Genomic DNA, 23,809 nt, shown 5'->3' on the forward strand with positions numbered 1-23,809 from the left:
AGTCGTCAGCGCAGACTACATGCTCCAGAAAGCCCAACTATCCCCCGATTCGCCGCAGCATTCTCGTCCAGGACCTCCCTAGGATACGCCGTGTAACCCGCTGGACAATCCGGCCCGTGTGGCGTGTAAGCACCCCAATATCCCATTCTCCTGGGTGCCCCCCATCCCCCAGAGCCTTTCCCTCGTGCTGTGCATCTGAGCCAAGCCATCCATGCTCGATCCCAGTCTTGCACCCTCTTCCGAAGCCCGCCTCCGCCTCCGCCCGGGTGGCTGCAGAGCCTCAAGCCAACCCCAAGTCTCTCGTCGAGTCCCCACGCCAGGGTCAAGTGACCACCTCGCTCTTCCGGCCCCGGAACATGAATGCCCGCGAGCGCGCTTGGCGTCTGGTTGTCGGCTGCGCCCTCGTGGAGGCGGCGTCTTCCGCCGGCAACGTACAGCAAGTGTTGGGCGCGACTCGACACATTGACACGGTGGCTGCCCCCTGTGCATGAATGGCCAGGTCGGAGGCATCATCGTGTCTCGCCCAGCGCTGTGGCGTTTTCAATCCCACATATTGGGAGCACAAGCAACTTGGCCTGGCGCCGCCAAATTCCGCCCCTGTCCTCTCTCTTGCTCAAGACAGCTGCGAGACTTGATTGTCAAGATTCGAACACTTCAACATTCAAGAAGCTTCTTCACATACAATGCCAACCCCCTCGCTCCAAGGATGCAAGGTCGGCGCTTCACAAGAGTCTTCTTCCCCCACCCTACTGGGAAAGGCCCAGCTCCTTGTAAAAGGCGGCCGAGCTCGGCTCCCTGCCTAGGAATTCCTTCAAAAACTCCATCTCGTCCATGCTGCCACCGCGCTCGAGCACCGTCCGGCGGTACCTCCGGCCCTCCTTGCCGTCCATGGGATCCTTCTCGAAAAAGGAGTGGAACATGTCGGCAGAGAAGACCTCTGACCAGAGGTAGCCGTAGTAGCCAGCATCGTAGCCGCCAATGTAGTGACCAATGGTGGCATAGCGATTGCCCCATTCACTGCACAGACACGACCGCAGAAACGGGAGCGAAATAGTCAGCCATCTGCCATACGGCGCAGAGTAGTGGACAAGGGGACGGGGTGGGACCGCGGGGAAGAGAAAGCACGTACAGTCCTTGGCCCTGGTCTTCCGGGCCCTTGATGCCCGAAATGTCATGTCGCAGCTGGTTCCACAGCCGGCCCACGTGCATCTTCTTGATGTCGTCGTGGTTCTTGGGGGTGTGGACCGTCATGTCAAACAGGCCGTACAGGAGCTGCGTCAGGGTGGCCGTCGCCGAGTTGAAGCGCTTGGTCCGGACAAGCTTGTCCACCATGGCGTCGGGGATGGGCTCGCCAGTATCCCATCGCCGCGAGAGCGACTGGAGCACGCTCGGCGTCCAGCACCAGTTCTCGAGCATCTGCGAGGGCGCCTCGACAAAGTCTTCGACGACGGCAGTGCCGTGGAAGTAGCTGTAGCGGGTCCGCGCGGCCAGGTCGTGGATCCCGTGGCCCAGCTCGTGGAACAGGGTCAGGACCTCCTGGTGCTTGAGGAGCGCGGGCTTGGATGCCGACGGCTTGCTAAAGTTGCACACGAGGGCAGTGGCCGGGTAGTTTCTGCTGCCGTCCTCTCGGATGTAGCCGGGCTCCAGGTTAAAGTTGGCGTTGTGGCTATACTTGTTGTCACGGGGATGGAGGTCCAGGTAGAGGTAGCCGCAGAAGCCGCTGCCGGCTGCCTTGTCGTCCCAGACGGTGTAGATGATGACGTCCTCGTGCCATGCAATGTCCTCGGCCTTGCCCGTCGGGCTCAGCCTGGCGCGGTCCTCGGGCTTGAGCTCGACAAAGACGAAGCCAAAGATTTGCTCGAAAATCTTGAGCATGCCGGCAAAGGTGGGCCCGACGGGGAAGTACTGGGAGATTTCAATCTCGTCGACGCTGTATTCCTGTTGCTTGACCATGTTGGAGTAGAAGGAGACGTCCCACATGTAGAGGTTGCCGTCAAAGGGCGCGCCGCGTTGCTCGCAGTCACGCTTCTTGTACTCGCGGAGGCGCTCGGCCTCCTTGACTCCTCCGGGGGCAAGCCGGTTGCGCAGGTCACCGAGGAATTCGTTGACGTTGGAGGGCGTCTTGGCCATCTTTTGCTCGATGCGCATGGTTGCGTGGTCGGCATATCCCAGCATCCGGGCTGCCTCGTCTCGCAGCTCAATGATTTGCTGGAAAAGAGGCACGTTGACGTTGGACTGGGGTGGAAAACGTCACGTCAACCCGGGCGTTGCGTTCTGGTTGGAATGGGGCTCACCTTGTTTGCTTCGGCAATGGTGTACTTGCGCCTAGTCTCCTCGTGGAGGGCATATTTCATCAGTGGGAACAAGTGGGTGTACTTGAAGGACAGTTTGACCTTTCCCTCGTTCTCGCCCGTGCCCTTTTCCAGCTGGTCGACGTCGATGTCATCCTTGGGGACGCCTTCGAGCTCTTTGGGGAAGAACCAGATGGCGCCGTTTTCCTCGTTGAGGTTTTTCTGGCACTGGATGGAAAGCTGGCTGAGACGCTTCTGGATCTCCTTGAAGCGGTCGCGCTGGGGCCCGGCAGGCAGGAGAAGACCGTTGCGGATATACTTCTGGCGCTCCTTGGTGAGGAGGTGAAGGGGCTCCGTCTCGAGGTCGAGCGACGCGCGGGTGGCGTAGACGGCATCGACAAGCTTGAAGATGTCCTCGCGCATCTTGGTCTCGATGCGGAACTCGTCCATGATGCCCTCGGCCTTGTTGGAAGCTTCACGCAGCGAGGCGTTGGGGGAGACGTGCTGGTAAAAGGTCAGGATCCTCTGGGGGGCCGAGGACTTGTTGTCGTCGACCAAGATGGGGTCGAGGACGTTGGCAAAGGTGCCCTTGTCCGGCTGGACGTCGGCAACCACCTTGTCGTAGACGCGCTTTGTCGTCTCCGACATCCTGTTGGTATCGGCCAGGATGGAGTCGGCCGTGGCCGTGAAGACGGGCGGCGGCTGGGGCGGCGTCTGGTACTGCGGGCCGGCCATGGTGCTGGTCGTCAAGTGGCGAAGGGGTACGGGGTTGGGCTTTGCGGCGCGGAAGGGGGAGCTCAGGTGGCCGACAAGAGCGCTGAGGCGGGTGAAGGCTCGGGGGGAAGCCAGCGTTGCGGCGAGGACGAGGACCAGGAGAGACAGGACGAGGACCAGGAGCGGGGTGAGGGGGGAGAGGAGGCGGGGAGGGAGGAGGCGGGGAGGGGGGAGGCCGGGGGAGACGCGACGCCGTGCCAGCGTGAATGCGACTTGGTTCCTCCTACCTGTGGGATAGGAAGGAGGCTACAGAAGACGCGTTACACCACAGATACAATACGTGGTGTATAATGCATGTGCGTCAGGGCGGGTAGCAAAGGCTGAAGGATAATTAATATATGGGCATCGAAAGAGTTCAAGCTGTAATTACCCCAGACAAGAAGTAGCTTGGCTCCCAGACTGGGCAGGTGGTGAGAAGGCGTGCCGAGCAGCAAAGGAGTGGGGCAGACAGCAGACGATCCGGACTTTACTCGGGTAACGTCTCGAGAGCTCACGGTCAGCAGCCTACCCTGTAGCAAGCCAATAAACCAGGGGCAAAGTAAATCCCATAAAAATGCAGAACCAGCTATTCAATGCACGCAAGCCAACGCACAAGAAAAGGCGCATTCCCCTTGGGCCTCTTGTCCCGAGTCGTTGTCGTCTTCAACCCAAGCCGTAACCCGTATACATACACGCGTGTGCGTCGAAAGTCATCCATCAAAGGCAAAAGCAAAGCAACGCCGTCCCGTCCGCAGAATGCAAATGTAGCCCCAAGTTCGACGGCAGAAAGATCAAGCAAACCGGTTTGCTCTCAGTTGGCGAGGATGGTCCGGACGAGATCTGGTGGGCCCGAGCCGGTCAGCAAACGCGCAGCAAGGGGGCGTGGCGTGGCACGGCGGCGACACGTACCCGTGTAGTTGACCTGGCCGGAGCTCGTGTCGACGGCTTTGAGCAGCTCGTCGACCTCGTCGTCGGACATCTTCTCGCCCAGATTGGTCAGGATGTACTTGAGCTGGCCGACGCCGATGAAGCCCGTCATGTCCTTGTCAAAGACCTGGAAGCCGCGGCAGTACTCCTCGGGCTCGCCGGGCTCTCGGAAGCCGCCGGGGCGGTTGAGGACGCGCTGGAAAGTCTCAAAGTCGACTGCCAAGCTGGAGCGTTAGCCGTCTGCTCATGTCGCCGCCCGGGTCCAGGTAGCGACTCACAGTCGGCGCCGGCCGTCTTTTCGAGCTCCTGGATCTCGGACAGCGTCGGATTCTGGCCGCAGGCCCGTAGCAGGTCGCCCAGGCTGTCGGCGGTGACACGGCCGTTGCCGCGCTTGTCGAACAGGGCAAAAGCCTCCTTGTAGTTGGTCGAGGCCTGGGAGTCGTAGGGGTTAGAAGACATGGCTCACGCTTTTGTTCGCCGCTGTCCAAGCGTGCTTCGTTTGTGCGGGATGCCGAGTGCAGGGCCGAGTGCAGGGCAGAGTGCAGGGCAGAGTGCAGGGCAGAGGTGCTTGTGTCTGTGGCGATGCAGAGAAGAGAAGGGGAATGACAAAAGCCGCGAGTGAGGCTGGCGGGCGAATCAAGTGGTCGCGGGGCTCTTTGTTTACTGGTGCCGGGGCAACTCACCATTGTGTCGCGCCGGGTAGGGGAAAGCCAAAAAAAGCACTGGCCTCGTCGTGTTGTTTGTCGGCACACACGATCGCTTCTTCTTGTCGCGGTAGGCTCGCACAACAATATCTTGGTTTCACGTCGGTCGTGGAGGGGATTTTGTATGGCGGAGGGAAAAGGGTGGAGTGTGTTGTCGGCAAGTCAACAGGTCGCAAAGAAGAAGTGTCCTGAGACGCTCTGCCCCCTGGGCCGCGGGCCCCCCCTGTCTCCCCTGTACGGGCGGGTTACGGGGCAACGGGCTGTGGCCTTGGGCGGGTCCACAAGTCAGCCGTAATAATGAAGGGAGTCGAGGGGAAAGAAAACAAGACGTCATTGACTTTGCATTTCGGTGCATCGCCCCATGTGTGATGGTTTTGTCACGGACTGGACCATCAGCCATCCACGCTTGATGTTTGTCTACCCGTACTTGCACCGCGTCTACCGCGACAAGCCGGCTCCTCATATCCTTCGCTTGGCCAGGAGGATATACGTGCCCCAGACCGTCTCGACCTCGGCGTCGCGCCACCTCTCGCCCATGGCTTTCCACTCGGGCTCCGACGCAACGACGCGGTCCATCATCATGTCGGCCAGGTCGCCCTCTCCGCCCTCCGCCCTGCTCCTCGCCTGCGCGTGGGCATCGCGCCAGCCCTGACAGGCGCTAAAGGTGCGCAGGTACGCCTCGAGCTCGCCCAGGCTGATGCGCTTCCTCATCCACGCCCCCTCCGCGTCGTCGGGCACCTCGGCCACGTCGCCCTGCACGTCGTAGAGAATGCGCTTCACGTCCTGCCACTCGGCCGCCGGCGGCTCCACGTCTCGCAGCAGGTTGCGGACCCTTTCGCGCCCCGGCTGCTCCCAGTACCGCTTCATGCCCTCGTCGTCGGCGTAGCAGAACTGGTCCAGCACCTGGTTGGCCCGCGGGTGCCCGACGAGGACGTTGTCCTTGTACCCCCAGAAGGCGAGCGAGCCGCCGGGCCTGACGACGCGGGCCAGCTCGGGCCAGGCTCGAGCATAGTCGAACCAGTGGGCTGATTGACCCGCCACGGCCATGTCGACAGAGCCGTCGGGCACAAAGGAGAGGTCCTCGGCGCCTCCCTGGCGAAAGGTGGTGTTGGCGTCGTCGGTCATGGACGACGCCTGCTTGATCATGCCGGCGCTCATGTCGACGCCCATGACGCGGTCGAAGCGGGGGCTCATCTCCCTTGCCACGAGGCCGTGGCCGCATCCCAGGTCGAGCAGGAAGCCTTTGGGTCCGTCATTGTGGTGGGCCAGGACTGTCTTGAAGAGAGAGGCAGGGTACGAGGGCCTCGCCGCGGCGTATCCCGCGGCCGAAAAGGTTGCTCTCCTGCATGCAGGCGGTTAATAATGATGCTTGTTTCGTCGAGACTTTGTGCATGTAGGTTATGTGGAGCGTGGACTCACCCAAATACAGACATTGTTTACTCTATCACGACGACGACTGAATTTCTCGTTCATTTCTTACAGTCTCATGCCCTCTCGTTCCTCCGTTCCAGTAGACAATTGATCTTTAAATACAAGCCCAGGACACCTTGAGCCGTCGCTGGCCCTCGGCCGATATCGGATTTCCGTAGGCCGTGACTAAATAGTAGGCTGGCCTGGCTAACGGGTAGACGGAAAATTGGGGGAGTGTGGCTGGTCAAGGCGCAGCGCCGATGCGGCACAAGGCGAGAACCGTCGGCATACGAGATCGTGGAAGCATCGAACGCAACGAGGCCACAAAGGCGGCAGCGCCGCCGGCCCTATCAACCACCAAGAAGACTGCGGCTACTATTTAGTCACGGCCTAAAAATTCGGTCAATTTTGAAGCTCTCGCGATGGCTGTTGCCGGCTTTATTGACGTTATTTGGATGCGTTGACTGCCGGCCGCCTTCGTCGTCCTTCTGGCGAGGCTGACAATGCTGCCAGATGTGACAGACGACTTTGAAGCCGCTGCTTGCTTTGCGGTTGGACAGGAATACCGACTTCAATACAAAGAGCCCTCGAGCCCCGGGGTTAGAACGGGCATTTCCCTTGTTAAAGAAGGCATCCACCACGGCTGGGTAAGAGAGCGAAGTCTTCACGATGTAGAGACGACGATACGACAAGAAAGAAGCTGTTGGTGCCGTGTTGAGAGCCGTAGCAAGCGTTGGAGGCAGTATGATGCCCGGCTGTGTGTGTATCAGGGCGGAACCAAGCTTGTTGTGTATGCAATACAAATGGCGTATTTTCTGGCGACCACAACATAGGCATCACGCACCGGCTCCGCCCTGTTTTGCGCGCTGCTTCTTACTCGTTCGCATTCCACGCGCACCCACTGCAAATTCAATCTCGTCTCGTGCGCCTTCGTATCATGGCCGCCTCCGGAGCACCCGCTTAGGGCACCGCTCCGATGCCTGGAGCGGCAACGCTGAAGACGTTGCCGTTGGCAAATGCTACAGTTGCGGTGAGATCGGGTACGTTAGCTGCTACACACTTGAAGACGACTTCGCCGCTGACTCCCTCGCAGGCATCGTGCTGCCGATTGTCCGACTCCCCAGGACTTCAGTGCATTGAGAAGCATCAGGGGCCTCCGTGCCCCAAACGAACCTGCCATCGACGCATCAGTTGCCACGAGAGCGAGAGAGGCCAGAAGGCTCCATCGCTTCCGCTGCTAGCACGGAAAAGGCTTGCGGGGCTCGATCCATAACGCCGACCCGGTATGGAAAGGCCGTGACTAAATAGTAGGCTGGCCTGGCTAATTAATGGGTAGACGGAAATTTGGGGTAGTGTGGCTGGTCAAGGCGCAGCGCCGATACCGTATAATTAGGTGCGCGTATTCCCCACGCCTATATAGCACTCTTTAACGCATACATCACATACATCGCAAAGATATAAGCCTCCTGCCACTTAATGTCCGGGCTATCGAGGACCTGGAAGTCCTGCTCAGGTCTCTAAGCAGACGAGGGCACCAAGGGATATACGGAGCCGCTTGGTCCGTGGAGAGAAATCGAGTAGACGGGCCTTGATCCCCCGTTAGTCCCATGAGTCTAGATTTAAGCCATTCCCAGAGTCACTGCATTTTTGATGTCACGCATAGTGTTGTGGACTTGGCGAGAAGCCACAGGACATTTCTTGGAGACTTTTGGCAATGAAATTGCTCTTTAAGGAGCCATCTATGCCGCGCCTCCGGGTTGGGTGATGAAGAATGAAGGCATCACCAAACCAAATGGATTACATAATCTAGCACGAAACTCTCCAATCATGGAGCTTCAGCGAAACTTCGACTCTCTCAAACAACTTCGCTTCAGCGCCCATGGCGGTCAATCGCAGCATGTCGCACCTCGTCAACCCGCTGGCGACGACATTGCAGCTCTACCTTCGCGCGTCGCTCTCGTCACTGCCTCCAGACCTGCAAGAATCCGTCTTCATCGCCACGCAATGCCTCACCCAGGCCGCCGGCCAGCTCCTGCGCCTCCCGCAGTCCGTCACGGCCCAGGCAAGCGTCATTCTCGCTCGCTACTGGCTGGTGGACTCTCCTATGGCCCATGAGTTTAGTGTACGTTTGCAAAGCTAGGTCCCCCGGGTATGTCAGGGAGACTAACGCGAGATGCAGGATGCGTCGGCCGCAGCGCTTTTCCTCGTGGCCAAGCTGGGCCCGATGCCTCGATCGGTTCGCGATGTCTCGTGCGTCTATGCCTACCTTTCATCTCGAGACTCGCCACTCTTGCGCGCTGGAGAAGCGCCGCCGGACGATCCCGAGTCGTACTACCAGACCGCGGCTGATTTCTTTTCCTTTTCCAATCGACTGCTGGCCCTCGAGGCGCGCATCCTCCATACCTTGTCCTTTGACGCTCACGTCTCGCTGCCACACCCACTCGCCATTACCTACCTTCAGACACTCGACTTTTTCTCCCAATCCAAATCCGAGGTGTCGCTACGCACCATCCAATACCTCAACACGGCTCTCCTGTCGCCCCAGATGTTGTACCTGACGCATCAGCCACACGCACTGGCCACGGCGGCCATCTACAACGCGGCGCGCGACCTCGGGGCCAAGCTACCAGAATGCGAGTGGTGGGAAGTCTTTGACGTGGACAGGGAAGAGCTCGGCTTCCTGGTCGTTGCCATGAGAAGTCTGGAGGGATGGTGGCGCAAGCGGAAAGAAGAACTCGGTCCGCTCGGCGAGCGCATGCTGACGCGCCAGACGGTGGAGCAGGAGATGCGCAGGAGAGGCCTGCAGGTGGAGAACGGGGTCGAGGGCGATGGTGAGGAAGCGGAAATCATGAAAATGATGGACAACCGGTGATGTGGCACGCCCATTTGCACGCGGGGACATCGCTCACAGTCTTATTCCTACCCGCCACCACACGGCAGGCATTCTAAACGCCCTGAAGGCGGCTTTCTGCCAGCTCGACGCTATCCAGGATGGCCATCCGACGGTTGGGAGCCAATGGCCTGCATCAACAATCTGCGACATTGACTTGGCGCTGGAGAGGTATGTCTGCTGCCTAGAGGGGATTGACCAAACCACTGATGATCTCTTGCATTGCAGCGGTGAAGGCCGGGGCTCCGCTAGGCCTTACTATACTTCTTGTGCCGGGCTGCCTTGTCTGGCTCTTTGAAGAAATTTGTCGCGTTCGCCATTGTCAAGCTATAGTTCCAAAGCAACACACCTCCTGGAGAATAATGGAACGTTAGACAAGCTCTTATGCTGAGGTTAAATGACTCTCACTCCAAGTAAATTCGGGGCTCCCGGGACAAATCAGTCTTCTTTAACAGGGGCGTCAAGTGTCCCTTGCCGCCAAGTGCAACTCTGCGTTTGCCAGTCCGTCCGCTGCGCGCCGCTCCTGGTGCAACAGCTTCACAGAGGGATGAAGACAGGAAGGCAACGCTGATGCCTGGCTTGGAAAGCAACGCTTACGTTGGTTATGAGCAGCCCGAGTTGCCTTACTCTGTTTTTAAAAGCTAAAAATACATCTATAAAGCGAGTTATACTATGTAAATGGTTTTTCTTAGGCCCTTCTTTAATTAGCTAGAAATTGCTCTTCATAAGTCTTATATATAACTTCTATTACAGGACAGAGGCCAGACCTTGCCCATCCATGTATCGTGACAAACAGCCTTGGGGCAGTCTGAAGGAAAACGCTCCAAACAGGTCGAACCAATCAAAGAAGCCTGCCAACGGCCATTGGGGCGGGTGGTGCATGCACGCACGTACCTGATGGGTGAGAACATGAATACTCTGCCATCTGTGGGTATCATACCTAGGTAGTAGCCGCTAATCCAACGACGTGCCATTCATCCACCCTAAAATCCAACAGCTTGAATAACGAGAAGCGTGGCAACATGATATACCGCCCCCGAACTTCCCGCTCCACCTGCCTTGTTCCAATTTTAGGGGTTTTCAAGTTGAGCTTCGCATCATTCTTCTACTACTACCATCCTAATGCCTTTTGACAATACCCTTGTCCTGAATAGAGCATGGATACGAGGAAAGGGGGCGGGGGTGTTGGGCTGCCTTTTGCCAACGTACGATTCAGGGCTCGTCGACTGCAGGTGCCTTCATACTCTCAAAGTAGGTAGGTACCTACATAGGTAAATCCCCGAATAGCTGAGGCAGGAACAGGCTAAGCTAGGCGAGAGGGACAAGGAGAGGGACGTTTCTGGGCAGAAAGGACTGTTCCAGGCAGGAAGAGACGGTGCACCATCTTCAGTCAGCATCCTTTGAAGGTGGCACACCCCTTCCCATACATGTACCCGAGCTTGGGTGGCACATCAAACGCACCAAGAAAGAGGCTCACGAAAGCTTCGCAGTCGACAAAAACATCTTTCTAGATGTCATGTGGCGTTGCTAGGTTTTTGCAACGCCACCCACGCACCCTTGATGTTGAAGGGAAAGTGCTGATTTTCCCCTTCCGCGCCCCTTTTCTTCATCACATCCCCTCTTCCCCCAAAGAACAGAATCTCTCTGCCGACACCAAAGCAAGTCTGCCTCTCTATATCGACGCAAATGCTCTCGGCCACGTACCACGCCCAGTGTTGGGCCATCTCCGCCGCCGCAGTAGTCTCATATCACGGGTTTGTTTCCGGGCTCGGCCTGCGACGCGAAATCCTGGACAACGTCCTGGTCCTGGCAGGATCTGACGCCGCCCTCCAGATTTGGGATGGTCCTTATCGACAGCCGCCGCGCCTCGTCCGGCTCGTCAGCACGGGGTGCCTCCTCGTCTCGCTGGGCGCAGCCACGCGACACTTTCAAGTGCCGCACGTCGACTTGGAGCGCATCGAATGGGCGGTCCATGTGCTCTTGGCCTTTACGGTGCTCGGACTCGTCGAGCCCGTCAGACAAAACGTAAGTCTGAGCCCTGCATGTCTTGTTAATCTGTGCTAACACCCAGTAGAGACGTGAGTTGCAGCCATATTTTATAGTGTCGAGCCCTCGCACGCCACACATACGGCCATTTCGCTTGGCCAACGATCTGCGAATGATGTACATGGACGCCTTTATTCGTCTTGTCCTGTTTAGCATCACGGCCCTCGTCGGATGGGGCCTTGGTGTCTCGTGCATGTCCATCTGGCAAATCATCCTGGGCAATGTACAGGGCAACTAGGGCTGCGCAGCCATGCTGCTGTTCCTGGCAACACCGTTGGCAGACATCGCAGAAACGGTACGACATGCTCACACACACACACCCTCTCTCTTACCCTCCCAGTCAACTTTGGCACTAATGACGACCGACATCAGATCTTTTACCTCGTCCATCGGCGTTCATTCCCCCACTGGATACCTGAGCCCGGATTTCTTGTCCATCCGGCGCAAAGATGGCGGGTAGGGATGCACGAAATGTTCTGGGCATGCCTTCAGTGGTCTCTGAAGCTTCTATGGTTATATGACCTCCAAAGGCAGACTCCGCCAGCAGCAGAGGTACACCATGGTGACAGGTCATGGCCATCTTATGCTCTTATATGGTTGTGCGGGTTGGAAACGTTCGCTCCGCGGGTACATAGCTCGGAGTCGCTACCTTGAATCCAGATCATCTTGCGAAAGGGGCGAAGAGATTGCAGGAGTGCGGATTGACTGGAGAAGAGCCGATCGGCATACAGTCTTTATGAATTTGTTACTGTGGTGTTTCTCATTTGCATCCCTTTGGCAGTGGAGGAGGAGCAAGCAGGCTGTTCGCAGGGATACTGTCAAAGCAGATAAAGGACTTATAATACGCGTTAGTAACACCTCCAATGGGGTGGCCCCCTATTTTGCATGGTGTAGCGGTATTTCACCAGCTTGACAGATACCATCTAATGAGTCAATGACAATGTCGCACCATTCTCAATACTTTCATCTTCTTGTACTCTCTACCGTACAGCAAGTATCCAGTAGCCTTGCCGATACATGTCGCTAGGTAGGTAGGTATGTACGCGATCCATTACTACGGAGAAAGAGACAGAAGAGGCTAGAGAAGAGCATGAATGAGCTACCTAACTACCCGTGCCACGCCCCACTTTATTTGGAATTCGCAAGCTCCCACCTCCTAAAGTTGGTGCTCACCACCAGTATCCCCACACCACCGGAATACCCAGAATTTCGACTCCCCGACCTAGAATCGCTTCAACCACCGCGTACCACGCTCAGAATCGCGTACTTCCACTCGTTCTAACCTTCCTGAACCCTCCATTGGCGTGCCTTTTTGCTGCTTCCTCAAACCATCGCTTGCGTGCGTTATGCGCCTTTTCTCCGCGTCTTCTACTACCTTCCTTGCTTTAGCAATCTGATCATCTCCCTTTGTTGCACCATTTCCCGTCCTTGGGCCACTGACAATACTCCTCCTGATTGTAACTGTATATTCTTCATAGCCTTACGTTGTTTTGGATCCGCTCCGCCATTTTGGTTCGTCCCAAGTCCCTTTAGTCTGCACGAGCTCAGTCGCCAGAGATAGCGATCCTCGAATAAATCGACTGAGATCGTGAGAAAAGTCGGGATCCAGGCTTTATCGTCTTCAAGGACGAGATCTAATTTGTCCGCTACCTTGTTTATTTGTCGTAGAGTCAATGGTGTCTCGAAAGGTGAGGAGTGTGGTCCTGAATTGGGAGGAGGTGTGGGTGTCGTGGCTTGACGAGCTTCCAAACATTGAAGTACTACTTGTGGATTGAATGGGAAGATTCCTGTCTTGCGAAATGCGGAGCGTATAGTACTCTCCTTGAAAGCATGCAATCGTACTTGTTGAATGCAGGAGAGAAACTCAAGCTTGGTTATGTTGACGAGGCCATCTCGAACCATGACATCTAAAGCCTTGGCGTGATAGTGCTTTAGGGGCTGGAAAACGACAACGTCCAAAGGCTGAAGTGCATGCGTGAGATTAGGCGGCATGCCGAAGGGAATAATATTGTGGTTGTCGCAGTATTCAATGAACTGCCTGGTATGGTGAGAGCCATGACCATCAAGAATTAGAAGTCGCTTCGAGCTTCTTGAGCTTTTTTCCGAGTGCTTGTCAAAATGCTGGAGCCACTCCAGACTAATCACGTCGTTTGAGTAACCAGTAGGCGTGGGTCGAATAACTGTGTCAGGATCTAGCTCAGGTATTTGATACCATGAAGCCATGTGCATCTGGCCAGCGAGTATCAAAAAAGCCGGAACAACCTCCCCATTCGCCGAGATAGCTTCGATCGCAGTAGCGGATTCCCTATTCTCAGGAATGCCAAAATAATGAGCTCTCCTCCGTTTTGTCACAATCAGCTGGTCTTTTCCAACCCCGATGCGAAAACCAGTCTCGTCCATATTCCAGATATCCTCAGGAGGTATACCATTGTCTTGGATAACCTGCCGAAGATGCTGGAAATACTGGTTAACTCGTGTAAGATTCTCGGAGACTTGGCGCTCTGCTTGAAGCCTTTTTTGGCGCTTTTTGAAGTAGCCGTGACGCTTTAAGAAGCGAGAAGTCCAGTTTGGCCCCACGGTAGGAGCGTCGCGCTGGCTAGACCGCTCGCGCAAGATACAGTTTGCCGCGTCAGTAACGAACTCGACGCGTACCGCAAGGTTTATATTATCCAAACGATCGATATAGCGACATAGGGCCTTCTCTTCTGGTTCGGAAAGCCTCGTATTTCTAGCTCGCTGGCCAGTTTTAGGAGGTCGGCCTTGAAGACGGTATCGCAATCGATCACGTGTTACACCGAATTCTCGCGCTACGGTTGCGACTTTAGCACCGGGAAAATTTTCAATATATCGAAGAGCGTTTTGTACACGTGCTTCCATTTCGGCTATCGACGAGATCGTGAATTGGTTAAGATATAGGGATGCTGAAGTCGGGGAGTCGAAATTCTGGGTATTCCGGTGGTGTGGGGATACTGGTGGTGAGCACCAACTTTAGGAGGTGGGAGCTTGCGAATTCCAAATAAAGTGGGGCGTGGCACGGGTAGGAGGAGAGAATCTCTCACGACTTATTAATTAGTGGGCTCCTAAATAGGTGGGTGCGGCTGACTAAGAGGGACGGGATCCCCCGCATCAACTAATTACCTAACCTAGCATCCCCCGTTAACGCTAATCTGCTTAGCCATGCATCGCTACGTACCTGATACCTGCTCTGGGCCCTGTGACGTCCTTGCCCCTCCTCCACTGCCAAAGGGATGGTAATTAATTAAAGTCTACCCCCAGATCATACATACTATAAGTTACAACGCATGAGCCCTCAAGAGGCTATTAGTAGACAGAGTCAAGTCTGTCGGACCGATAGTTGATAACGTCGTCGAAGTCGGAGTGCATAATTAATTTCAGCCTCTAATCCTCATGTATTGCCCCATTAGGCAGGCCGCAGAATAACCGCTCTGACAACAGCCAAACAGCTTTGCGCTGGTACGTGCTGAGGCACGAATACGTAGTACCAACGAAATGTATGACGCTGCGTCACTTTTGCTTGCTCGTCGCTGCGGCTCTCCGACTTTTCTCCTCAACAACCATCAAGCCGCCTTCACGATGCTTCTTCCGGCCCTCAAGTCTCTTCGAGACTGCAGCGATTACGCATTGACAGTCGAGCCCTTCCTACCCCAGCTCTATGCGTTGCCGGCGCGCTTGGCCGCCGTCCGGAGCCTCGATGGCTTGATGCAGCTCTACGTCGACACCAACCCGCTCATGTCTGCCATTGCAGCGTCCATCTTCCTCGGCGGCGTTTTTCTCGTCGTCTCCGAAGCGAACCGCAACTATTCCCAGGTCGACCGCATGTGGAGCTTTCTGCCCAACCTTTACATTGCCCATCTAGCGGTCTGGGCGCGTCTCGCCGGACTGCCTCATAGTCGCATCGACCTTGTTGCCGCTTGCACCACCCTCTGGAGTGTACGAAGGGCCCCGTTGTGCTCTTGAATACAGAATGATACTGACCTTACGGTGATAGTGTCGCTTGACCTTCAACTACTGGCGCAAGGGTGGCTACCAGAAAGGCTCCGAGGACTACAGATGGTGAGACTGCGCCCCCTGCGTTGCCTGTCGCAGCCTGCCAAGCTAACACCAATCGGCAGGGAAATCGTCAAGAGCAAAGTCCCGGGATTCATCTTCTTCCTCCTCAACGTGACATTCATCTCATTCATCCAAAGCGTGCTGCTCTTTGGCATCTCTTGCCTCCCCGCTTACGTCATCCTGCTCTCGACGCGGTTTGAGCCCAATATCACGGCGGCCGACGTTGCGTACGGCTCCATCGAGCTGTTGCTTGTCTTGAGCGAGTGGTTCAGCGACGGACAGCAGTGGAGTATGTTCTCGCCCATCTGTGGTTGCTACTGTACTGCTCAGTGCTGACGCCTCTCGCAGCATATCAGACCGCAAAGCACCAGTACCAAAAGGACGCAAAGCTGCCCAGGGGCTGGAACCAGGCAGACCTCGATCGGGGTTTCGTCACCTCGGGCCTGTGGGCCTACAGCAGGCACCCCAACTTTTTCGCAGAACAGGCCATTTGGTTTGTCTTGTATCATTGGAGCTGCTATGCCAGTAATTCTCTTTACAACTGGACCTTTATCGGCTCCGGTAGCTTGATCCTTCTCTTCCAGGGCTCTACGTGCCTGACGGAACTGATTACGGCCGGCAAGTATCCCGAGTACAAAGATTATCAGAAGCAGGTTGGCATGTTCATGCCAACGTCCTTTGGGGGCTACAAGACAACACCACGCAAGCAAAAGGTCATCAAAGCGAGCGACCTGGCCAAGCAGAAGCAAAAGTAGATCAGCTGCTTGCAGCGCGTTCGGGGCGAAACTCCACAAAGTGCGAGTTCGTCTGTATGTTCGCTCGCAGTCAAAGGATGCTAGAAGAGCGGGCGTGCGTGCAGCTCATGATCCTGTCTATCCAAATCTAGCGTCTATCATCGTCTAGTTGAATTACTTCTTCAACACAGCCTGTCTCAGGTCACTTAGCTTATCGGCGTAGAAAGAAGGCACGGCGACGGCGTCCGCCTTTTCCCAGTCCTGCTTCTTGTCCACTCCGGTTTGCACATGAAGGGTCCCGCCCAGCTTGCCTTGAATGCCGAACTTGATGTCTGTATTGAGCCTGTCGCCAACCATGCACGTCCTGGAGCGCTCAAGCTGAAACTTGCCCTCGATGGCATCCATCATTGCCTGGCTCGGTTTCCCGAGCTCGAGCGGCTTTTGGCCAGACGCATTCGCGAGGGGCACCATGACAGAGCCCGCACCGAGGAAGATGTCGTGGTGCATCGGGAGGGTCGAGTCGATGTTGGTTGCCAGAAACTTGGCCCCGCGTCGGAGGTAGTGCAGGCCATGTGCAAGCTTCAGGTAGTTGATGTGGAAATCGAGCCCGCACAGGACGACACCGACTTCCGGGTCCAGGAGTGAGCCGTCTGCGATGCCCTCAAAGTCGGCGGGGGTAATGTCTCTGCGCAAGTCCTGGTCGGTGCCGCCGATGAATGGCACGCCTTCCGAGACGAGCTCGGTCTCGACGCCGGCCTCGCCAATGACAAACACCTTGTTCTTGCCGGGTGGCAGCTTGAGGATGCGGGAGATATAGACGGCGGACGAGTAGGCGGAGCCGAAGACGTCCTCGACATCACTCGGGATGCCGAGGCCGTTGAGTTTCTTGACGTACTCTTGGCGGGACTTTGTCGAGTTGTTTGTCACGAAGACGATTCTCTTGCCTTGGACAGGTGAGCACGACTGTATGCGTCCGACTTTGGTGGTGAGCAATTTAACCTTTTGAGCGGAGGAGCTCCAGCGTCTCTGGGACACCTTCAAAGACATGATCGCCAGACCATAAGACACCTGCCCCGTGTCAGCCGCACTCGGCAAAGAGACGAGGTGGGTGGAGACTCGCCATCGCAGTCGAACAGGAAGGTCTGGAGAACAGAGTGTGAGCGTGCGTACTGACGCGTGGCTGGGCAGAGCACTCACGTCAAACCTGTCGATGAAGTCGTTGATGGCGGCGCTGTCGCCGGTGAGACACTTGGGGGGGGCCGCCATGTCTCCTTTGCTCGGGTTGTTCCTCCGAGATGTCCGTCCGGGGGTGAGCTTCACGAGTGAGGTCTCGTGTTCATGACTGATTAGTCATGATTCGTCGTCACTCCGTTTCATCCCCCCTCATGGCCAAGACGCATCGCGCCGATTCCGCGAGCAGAGATGGCCGTCATCGAATCTCCCACTACCACGCATGGCGTTGGGTAGCGTGGCCACCGAGTAAATAATTTCCTCGTCGACGTCCTGATTAGCCAGACCTCGACGACACTGGCGTTGGCTCGAACCAGTATAGCGGGTAATTAGTTTGTAGCGCGCTCCGGCTAAGCGAATGCGAATGCGAGCTCCAGTGTGGAAACTGCTTTTCATCTCGGCTCGCCCTTGGGATTGTTGTTGCTTCTTTCGAGCTTAATCGCACAAAGGGATCCCAGCAAACAGCACAGAGGCTTATTGCTATTTAAGATGGAGCGTTGCCGGCGCCCCGTCGAGTCAGATTCCGCATCACAGGCGCTTGTATGAGGTTTAACGTCTTCTCACTTGAGCTTTTTCTGGATTGCGCACTTCAATCTCCTCATATCCACAGTCCTCCATGGCTTCTCCCACTCCCAGCGGCACTGCGTCGGCCAGCTCAGCAGCCGACAAGTCTGTCGCATGCACAGAAAGCCGCGCCAGCGACACATCCAACAAGAACATTGTCCCGGACTCGCGCCAGTCCTCCAAGGGCGGATCGGAGTCGAAACCGTCTCCCGACAATCAGCACAAAAACGTGGAGGGTGCCCGGGAGTGGAATGAAGATGAAAAGAAATGGTTGTCCCTGATTGCCGACATCCTCGACGACCAAGCGGCAAGGTTGTCTCGCTCGCTGCAGGATTGAGACGACTGCTCGACCAAGCAGCGGGGTACTTGGATGTGCCCATCGCGGTATCTTTGGCACTGGCGGAGCGAGGATGAGCTATGTGAGCGTGGCCGGTCGTCGGTAACAAGAGGATGTGCTATTGTTCCAAATAGAGTGAGTTATGCCAACATGAAGAACAAACAAAATCTGTGCACATGTGCTGCGCGCACTCAACCAAGCCCATTCGCCATGGTCTGTACGCGTGCGCCTATGGTGAAGCCATAAGCGAGTGCCGAGAACAATGTCGCGAGATTGATGAGGGAAGAGATCCCGTGCAGCATCCCGAATCGCTTGTTCAGGGCACGCATCTCTTCCGAATGGGGTCCCTGCTCGTACCATTCCTTCCCATCTCGTTTGACTGCCACTCACTGTTAGCTGTCATGTGAAAATAATGCTGAAGCGGACAAGATGGCACCTTGACCTCGTCGCTCTTTCATGACCTTGAGAGTGGCTGGCAGCAACACGACGAGATTGGTCAGGCCGCCCAGAAACATGATGGCTATGGGGGCGAGCGAGCTCCATCGATTGGATCCGTCCAAGAGGCCGGAGATGCTCGACGGGACGCCAGCCAGCGTGCTGCCCGGAAACGTCAAGGCGAGGACTGCCGGGAGGACGGTTTGCATGCTAAAGTAAATCGGGAAGAGCCCCTTCTGGGCGGCTGAGAAGGCCGGCCTGTCAATCGTCTTGTACATGACAGGGCCATTGACGAATGACTTGCATTCAATGCGTTAGCATCTCTCGAGCCTGCATGGTGAAGTATCCCAAGGCGAGCACGTACGTGGAAGAACGAGGTCCCCAGCAAGGTCCCGTAACTAGGACGCCGGTCAGATAGGCCAGATGCACCTCGACAGCCAATGTACATACGAGATGATGTGGTACGGGGCCACTGAAAACATGATCGACTCAGCCATCTTGTCCCTCTGCGTGAGCGCGATTGATCAAAGCACCGGTAGATGAACTGAGGGAGAGTGGGCTCTGTGGAGCTGCGCTGCAGCGATGAGGTCACGAAGAGGAGTGGCTCAGTCACGTGACCTCGCGACCGAACCGCGTTAAGCCGTGGCCGAGTCTCCTCAGCTTGCGACGATTTCTGCCTACTCTGGCCAGCGTCGTGAACACCGTCTGCCTCCCTGACTCACGTCCTTTTTGACACGGGGATCTGGTCTGCCAGAATGAAATTCTACAGTATTCATTGAATTTCCTCGCTCCGACCCCCCTGTGGCTCGTTGACTGCTCAACATGGCGGACAAGGAAGCGACAGTCTTCATTCTGGACCTTGGCGCGTCCATGGCCAGGACGAATGGCGGCCGCACCGAGTCGGATCTGGACTGGAGTATGCGCTATATATGGGACAAAATCACCGATATCGTGGCCGCAAACCGCAAAACGTTGTGCGTCGGCATCGTCGGCCTGAGGACCGACGAGACAAACAACAAGCTGCAGGAAGACGACGGATACGACAATATCTCGGTCTTACAAGAGCTCGGCCAGATGACCATGTCGAACCTCAGGCCTCTCCGTACATCCGTCGTCCCGAGTAGCACTGGGTCAGGCGACGCGATATCAGCCATTGTCGTGGCCGTCGATATGATTGACACATTCACCAAGAAACTCAAGTGGATCCGCAAGGTCATCCTGGTCACCGATGGCCAGGGGAGTCTGGATGCCGATGACATGGGCGATATAGCCAGGAAGATGAATGACTCCAGGATACAGCTGACTATACTGTAAGTTCCAGTCGCCCCGCGGCTGCTCTGGTCTAGCTGACGGTCAAGGGGTGTGGACTTCGACGATCCAGAGTACGGCTTCAAAGAGGAGGACAAACCGCCAACCAAGGTATGCGGCCCGAATGAACTCACTCTAGGCTGCGATAATAAACATTCTTGATAGGCCGCAAATGAAGCGACGCTGAGGAATTTGGCCGATGCGTGCGAAGGCGGAATTTTCGCCACCATGGCCGAGGCAATCGATGAGCTCAACACGCCCCGAGTCAAGGCCGTCAAGCCTTTCAAGACCTACGAGGGCCCCCTCATTCTCGGAGATGCCGAAAAGCTCCCTGCCGCGGTCAACATCAACGTGGAGAGGTACTTTGAAACGCATCTTGCGCGACCCTTGGCCGCCAGCACGGTGGTTTTCAAATCCGAGCAGGCTACGGGCACCCAATCAACCCAGACGCTCGAAGACGAGGCCACGGACGGAGCCTTGTTTTCCGCTGTGAAGCAAGCTCGGGCATACAAGGTCAACGATCCCAATGCCCCCGGCGGCAAGCGAGATGTCGAGTTCGAGACGCTCGCCAAGGGTTACGAGTACGGAAGGACGGCGGTGCACATCAGCGAATCCGAGCACAACATCACCAAGCTCGAAACACAAAAGTCATTCGCCATCATCGGGTTCATCCCCTGCGACAAGGTAGGCGCCGAACTCCTCCTCGCTAGAACAGCGCTGACCACGTGCTCAGTATGAGCCATTTCTTAGCATGGGCGAAGCATGCATCACTCACGCGCGACGAAATGACGCAAAGTCGGAGCTGGCAATGTCTTCTCTTATCTGGGCGCTCATGGAACTGGAATCATTCGCCGTCGCTCGCCTCGTCGCCAAAGATGGCAAAGAGCCCTTGCTTGTGCTGTTGGCACCGCACATTGAGCCCGGCCTGGAGTGTCTGTACGACGTTCCTCTGCCGTTCGCAGAAGACCTCCGTAGCTATCGGTTTCCGCCGCTCGACAGGGTCGTAACGGTCAGCGGCCAAACGCTCACCAAGCACCGCTTGTTGCCTTCCGACGAGTTGAACGAGGCCATGAGCGACTACGTAGACGCCATGGACCTCTCCACGTACGGTATAGACGGAGAAATGTACGTGCAAATCGTGACTACCACCCTGATGACCTCGTCGCTCTAACTCGCGTTAGGGGCTCCGCCGAGTACGCGTCGATCGACCAAACGTACAACCCGTCGATCCACCGTATCAACCACGCGGTCAGGGTGCGCGCCGTGCACCCTGAGAAGCCGATTCCCGAAACCCCGAGTGCGCTGCTCCAGTTTTCCTCTCCGCCCAAGGATCTGGTCGAGCGGGTTCAGAGCAGGATAGATGCCTTGATCAGGGTGGCCGAAGTGAAGAAGGGTGAGAAAAGAACCCAACTGTTATTTCTATTGCTCCCATGCTGATTTGCTCAAAGTGCCACCGAAAGCCAAGGGCCGACGCCGTAGAGAGGCCGTCAAGCCCATCTCGGGGCTGGATGTCGACGCGCTGCTCGGTGAGGAGATGAAAGGCCAGGTGTCTCGAGAAAACCCTATCCCAGACTTCAAACGGGCGTTAGCCTCGACCGAGGAGATTGGCGAGATTGAAGATGCGGCAAAACAGATGGGCACCATTGTGCGGTCGCTCGTCACAGACAGCTTTGGCGACAGCAAGTACGCCCAGGCGGTGGAGTGCATCGGGGCCATGCGGGAGGAGCTGACGAACCTGGAAGAGCCCGGAGTGTACAACTCGTTCGTGCGCAACTTGAAGAAGGGACTGTTGTCCGGGGCGCTTGGCGGAGACCGGAGAGACTTTTGGTTCGTGATACGGTGGTCGAAGCTCGGGCTGATTGACAAAGACCAGTCAGAGGTATCTGATGTCTCGCCTGAGCAGGCAGAAGAGGTGAGTTCTTTGGCCATGCATCTCGATCGATTACTGACGCGGCAAACAGTTTTACAGGTCAAGATAGGCGAGTTGAGCTTCTCTTTGCTCCAGCACAGTGTTGTGCTTATGTAGATCCACGTACGGCTTGCGAATAAACGCAGAGGGAACGTAAGGGGCTCGTGTAGTCTAGGCAAGGTGTTGAAAAGCGTCTGTATCCGGCCCGGGGAGCGTTTGCGCTGGGGCTCGAAAACAAAGCAGTTCGGCAAAGCCCAAGGCCAAAGTGGCGGCCTGAGGTGCGGAAGCCTCATGGCAGGTAAAAAATACACACTCCGACCAGAAACTTCTCCCACCCTCGACTATTTCTTCCCTTTTGCCACCTCACCCTCACGGCACCACTTTGACCGGGTTTGCACCCCAGCCCTTTCTGCTGCCTCACTTTTGCCCTCGCCATATCATGTCTGACGGTGACTTAGCCGCGCAGCTGGCCCTGCTGCAGGAAGTCTTGGGCAAGAAAGTCAGTCTTGGCGACCCTTCAGACCTGCTCGAGGAAGCTCGTGAGACAGCGACCATGGAGAACAAAGACGAACCGAGCTGGGAGACGTGGCAGTCAAAGGACGAGTGGTCGACCGCGGCAAACAACGCTTGGAACCGAGACCCGCCGAACGAGAAGACGAAGAATCCTCCTCCGCCTTTCCAGGTAGCGCCTCCGGTCAGCTTCAATCTCGACTGCTCCACGCTTCGTGTCGGCGAGACAGTGGACGACCACGTCGCATTTTGCCCATGGAAGACCCTCATTGCGTACCCGACCATGTTTATCGGGAAAGCAAACAAGCCTCGCGTACGACGTGCAAAGCAAACCCTTGACGTGCCGATCCCGAGCTAACAGGGTGCAAGGTTAGGCCATTTTTCGACAGTATCCTTGAGGAAAACAGCTGGGACTTGTGAGAGGAGTCTAGAGAATCACTTGCGGGTGCGTTGCTGACCCTGCCAGCTTCTACCTGCACGACCCCCGGAACCCCAAGGAACCGGCACACCTGCTGGTGCCAACGGTCCAGTTCGAGGACTTTCTCCGACAGCTCAACAAAGAGCTCAACACGGCGCTCACGATCCCACCTGGGATTAATAGCACCAAGTTCCGTCTCAAATTTGGCAGCGGAGGCGTCCCCAAGCCTCGATACCTGACGCACTCGGACCACGAGGAGGACCTGGAACGTATCTCCCGACCGGCCATCTCTGGCGCCGACATTCAGGGGTTCAACGAGGCATCCCATGCGGAGCAAAACACCTTCGTCTTCGCGTTTGAGAGGATGGCTATGGAGACAAGCAACCCTGACAAAAAGCAGAAAGCACTGGAGAGAGCGAAGCAGAGGATCCTGGACAGGCAAGGGATGATGAAGCAGGCACAGACTCTTCTTGGGCTCAAAGAAGTCAGCGGCGGCCCTCGAGCAGTCTTTGTCGGCATGGATCTCGAGGCACTCGAGGTGGCACCTCATCCTGTTTCCGAAGTAGGCATCGCCATTCTGGACGCCAACGACATTGGCAATGTCCCGCCAGGCCCGAGTGGTTCCGACTGGTGGCAGTTCATCAAGGCCTATCACCTTCGGACCAAGGAGTACTCTGGGGTCACAAACCATCGATATATTGCGGGCTGTCCTGATGCCTTTGACTTCGGGTAAGATTAGGAATGCCGCTCCGAGTGTTCGCATGCATGTTGACGGAGAGCCTGTAGCGCGAGCACGTTTCCGTCGCAGAAAGAACTGGTTAATGCCATCATGTCGATTCTGGAGCCATACATTGGTGGGAAAAGAGAACTCATCTTTGTTGCCCACGACGCGAAGCAAGACGTTCGCTATCTTTCCCAGATCGGCCTTGAAGTCCACGATCTGGCAGGCATGGCGGGCGACATTGATACCAAGGAGTTGCACCGGGCATGGCGTGGCTGCGACGACGGCAGAGGGCTGTGCGCAGTGCTCTCCGACCTCGGCATCAGATCGGCAAACCTGCACAATGCGGGCAACGACGCGGTGTTCACCATGCGCGGGATGGTCGGCTTGGCCGTGGAGCAAGTGCGCAAGGACGAGGCCAAGGGAAGAGGAGAGGAATATGTGCCCGCCCTTTGGGCTGAAAACCCGAGGGGCGGTGCAGGCAGTTGAGCTGTCAAGTGTCGGAATCGAGGAGAGAGCGGGCGCCTCCGAGGGCCCTTGTATTTATGGAA

At 56.5% G+C, this 23,809-nt stretch overlaps 10 protein-coding genes across 10 annotated transcripts; 5 read left to right on the plus strand and 5 right to left on the minus strand.

Moving 5' to 3' along the window:
* Window positions 1-746: 746 nt before the first annotated feature.
* Window positions 747-3,026, minus strand: HRG_02081 (peptidase family m3 domain-containing protein; the record flags this gene model as incomplete). Its single annotated transcript, XM_044860552.1, has 3 exons — window positions 747-1,017; window positions 1,130-2,235; window positions 2,295-3,026. 3 exons carry the CDS (start codon window positions 3,024-3,026, stop codon window positions 747-749), a joined length of 2,109 nt encoding a protein of 702 aa, XP_044724185.1.
* An 829-nt stretch (window positions 3,027-3,855) lies between these two features.
* On the minus strand, window positions 3,856-4,430 carry HRG_02082 (EF-hand domain pair domain-containing protein; the record flags this gene model as incomplete). The annotated part of the gene is made up of 3 exons (XM_044860553.1): window positions 3,856-3,884; window positions 3,954-4,187; window positions 4,250-4,430. The coding sequence occupies 3 exons, from the start codon at window positions 4,428-4,430 to the stop codon at window positions 3,856-3,858; spliced, it is 444 nt and encodes a 147-aa protein (XP_044724186.1).
* Window positions 4,431-5,134: 704 nt separating this feature from the next.
* Window positions 5,135-6,108, minus strand: HRG_02083 (methyltransferase domain-containing protein; the record flags this gene model as incomplete). Its single annotated transcript, XM_044860554.1, has 2 exons — window positions 5,135-6,017; window positions 6,095-6,108. 2 exons carry the CDS (start codon window positions 6,106-6,108, stop codon window positions 5,135-5,137), a joined length of 897 nt encoding a protein of 298 aa, XP_044724187.1.
* A 1,856-nt stretch (window positions 6,109-7,964) lies between these two features.
* HRG_02084 (cyclin) lies at window positions 7,965-8,957 on the plus strand (the record flags this gene model as incomplete). The annotated part of the gene is made up of 2 exons (XM_044860555.1): window positions 7,965-8,207; window positions 8,265-8,957. The coding sequence occupies 2 exons, from the start codon at window positions 7,965-7,967 to the stop codon at window positions 8,955-8,957; spliced, it is 936 nt and encodes a 311-aa protein (XP_044724188.1).
* A 1,704-nt stretch (window positions 8,958-10,661) lies between these two features.
* Window positions 10,662-11,259, plus strand: HRG_02085 (uncharacterized protein; the record flags this gene model as incomplete). The annotated part of the gene is made up of 2 exons (XM_044860556.1): window positions 10,662-11,000; window positions 11,050-11,259. The coding sequence occupies 2 exons, from the start codon at window positions 10,662-10,664 to the stop codon at window positions 11,257-11,259; spliced, it is 549 nt and encodes a 182-aa protein (XP_044724189.1).
* Window positions 11,260-14,615: 3,356 nt separating this feature from the next.
* Window positions 14,616-15,847, plus strand: HRG_02086 (uncharacterized protein; the record flags this gene model as incomplete). The annotated part of the gene is made up of 4 exons (XM_044860557.1): window positions 14,616-14,972; window positions 15,031-15,095; window positions 15,155-15,381; window positions 15,441-15,847. The coding sequence occupies 4 exons, from the start codon at window positions 14,616-14,618 to the stop codon at window positions 15,845-15,847; spliced, it is 1,056 nt and encodes a 351-aa protein (XP_044724190.1).
* Window positions 15,848-16,000: 153 nt separating this feature from the next.
* Window positions 16,001-17,092, minus strand: HRG_02087 (haloacid dehalogenase-like hydrolase domain-containing protein; the record flags this gene model as incomplete). Its single annotated transcript, XM_044860558.1, has 4 exons — window positions 16,001-16,770; window positions 16,826-16,894; window positions 16,947-16,968; window positions 17,024-17,092. 4 exons carry the CDS (start codon window positions 17,090-17,092, stop codon window positions 16,001-16,003), a joined length of 930 nt encoding a protein of 309 aa, XP_044724191.1.
* A 580-nt stretch (window positions 17,093-17,672) lies between these two features.
* HRG_02088 (uncharacterized protein) lies at window positions 17,673-17,957 on the plus strand (the record flags this gene model as incomplete). Its single annotated transcript, XM_044860559.1, has 1 exon — window positions 17,673-17,957. One exon carries the CDS (start codon window positions 17,673-17,675, stop codon window positions 17,955-17,957), a length of 285 nt encoding a protein of 94 aa, XP_044724192.1.
* A 191-nt stretch (window positions 17,958-18,148) lies between these two features.
* HRG_02089 (uncharacterized protein) lies at window positions 18,149-18,889 on the minus strand (the record flags this gene model as incomplete). The annotated part of the gene is made up of 4 exons (XM_044860560.1): window positions 18,149-18,336; window positions 18,394-18,691; window positions 18,757-18,790; window positions 18,843-18,889. 4 exons carry the CDS (start codon window positions 18,887-18,889, stop codon window positions 18,149-18,151), a joined length of 567 nt encoding a protein of 188 aa, XP_044724193.1.
* A 325-nt stretch (window positions 18,890-19,214) lies between these two features.
* On the plus strand, window positions 19,215-23,747 carry HRG_02090 (ku70/Ku80 beta-barrel domain-containing protein; the record flags this gene model as incomplete). The annotated part of the gene is made up of 11 exons (XM_044860561.1): window positions 19,215-19,702; window positions 19,751-19,811; window positions 19,866-20,384; window positions 20,434-20,825; window positions 20,882-21,093; window positions 21,149-21,612; window positions 21,853-21,907; window positions 22,068-22,432; window positions 22,489-22,535; window positions 22,586-23,266; window positions 23,324-23,747. 11 exons carry the CDS (start codon window positions 19,215-19,217, stop codon window positions 23,745-23,747), a joined length of 3,708 nt encoding a protein of 1,235 aa, XP_044724194.1.
* Window positions 23,748-23,809: the final 62 nt, after the last annotated feature.

This window comes from Hirsutella rhossiliensis (assembly GCF_020360975.1).
Source record: "Hirsutella rhossiliensis strain HR02 chromosome Unknown scaffold00002, whole genome shotgun sequence".
Taxonomy (NCBI): domain Eukaryota; kingdom Fungi; phylum Ascomycota; class Sordariomycetes; order Hypocreales; family Ophiocordycipitaceae; genus Hirsutella; species Hirsutella rhossiliensis.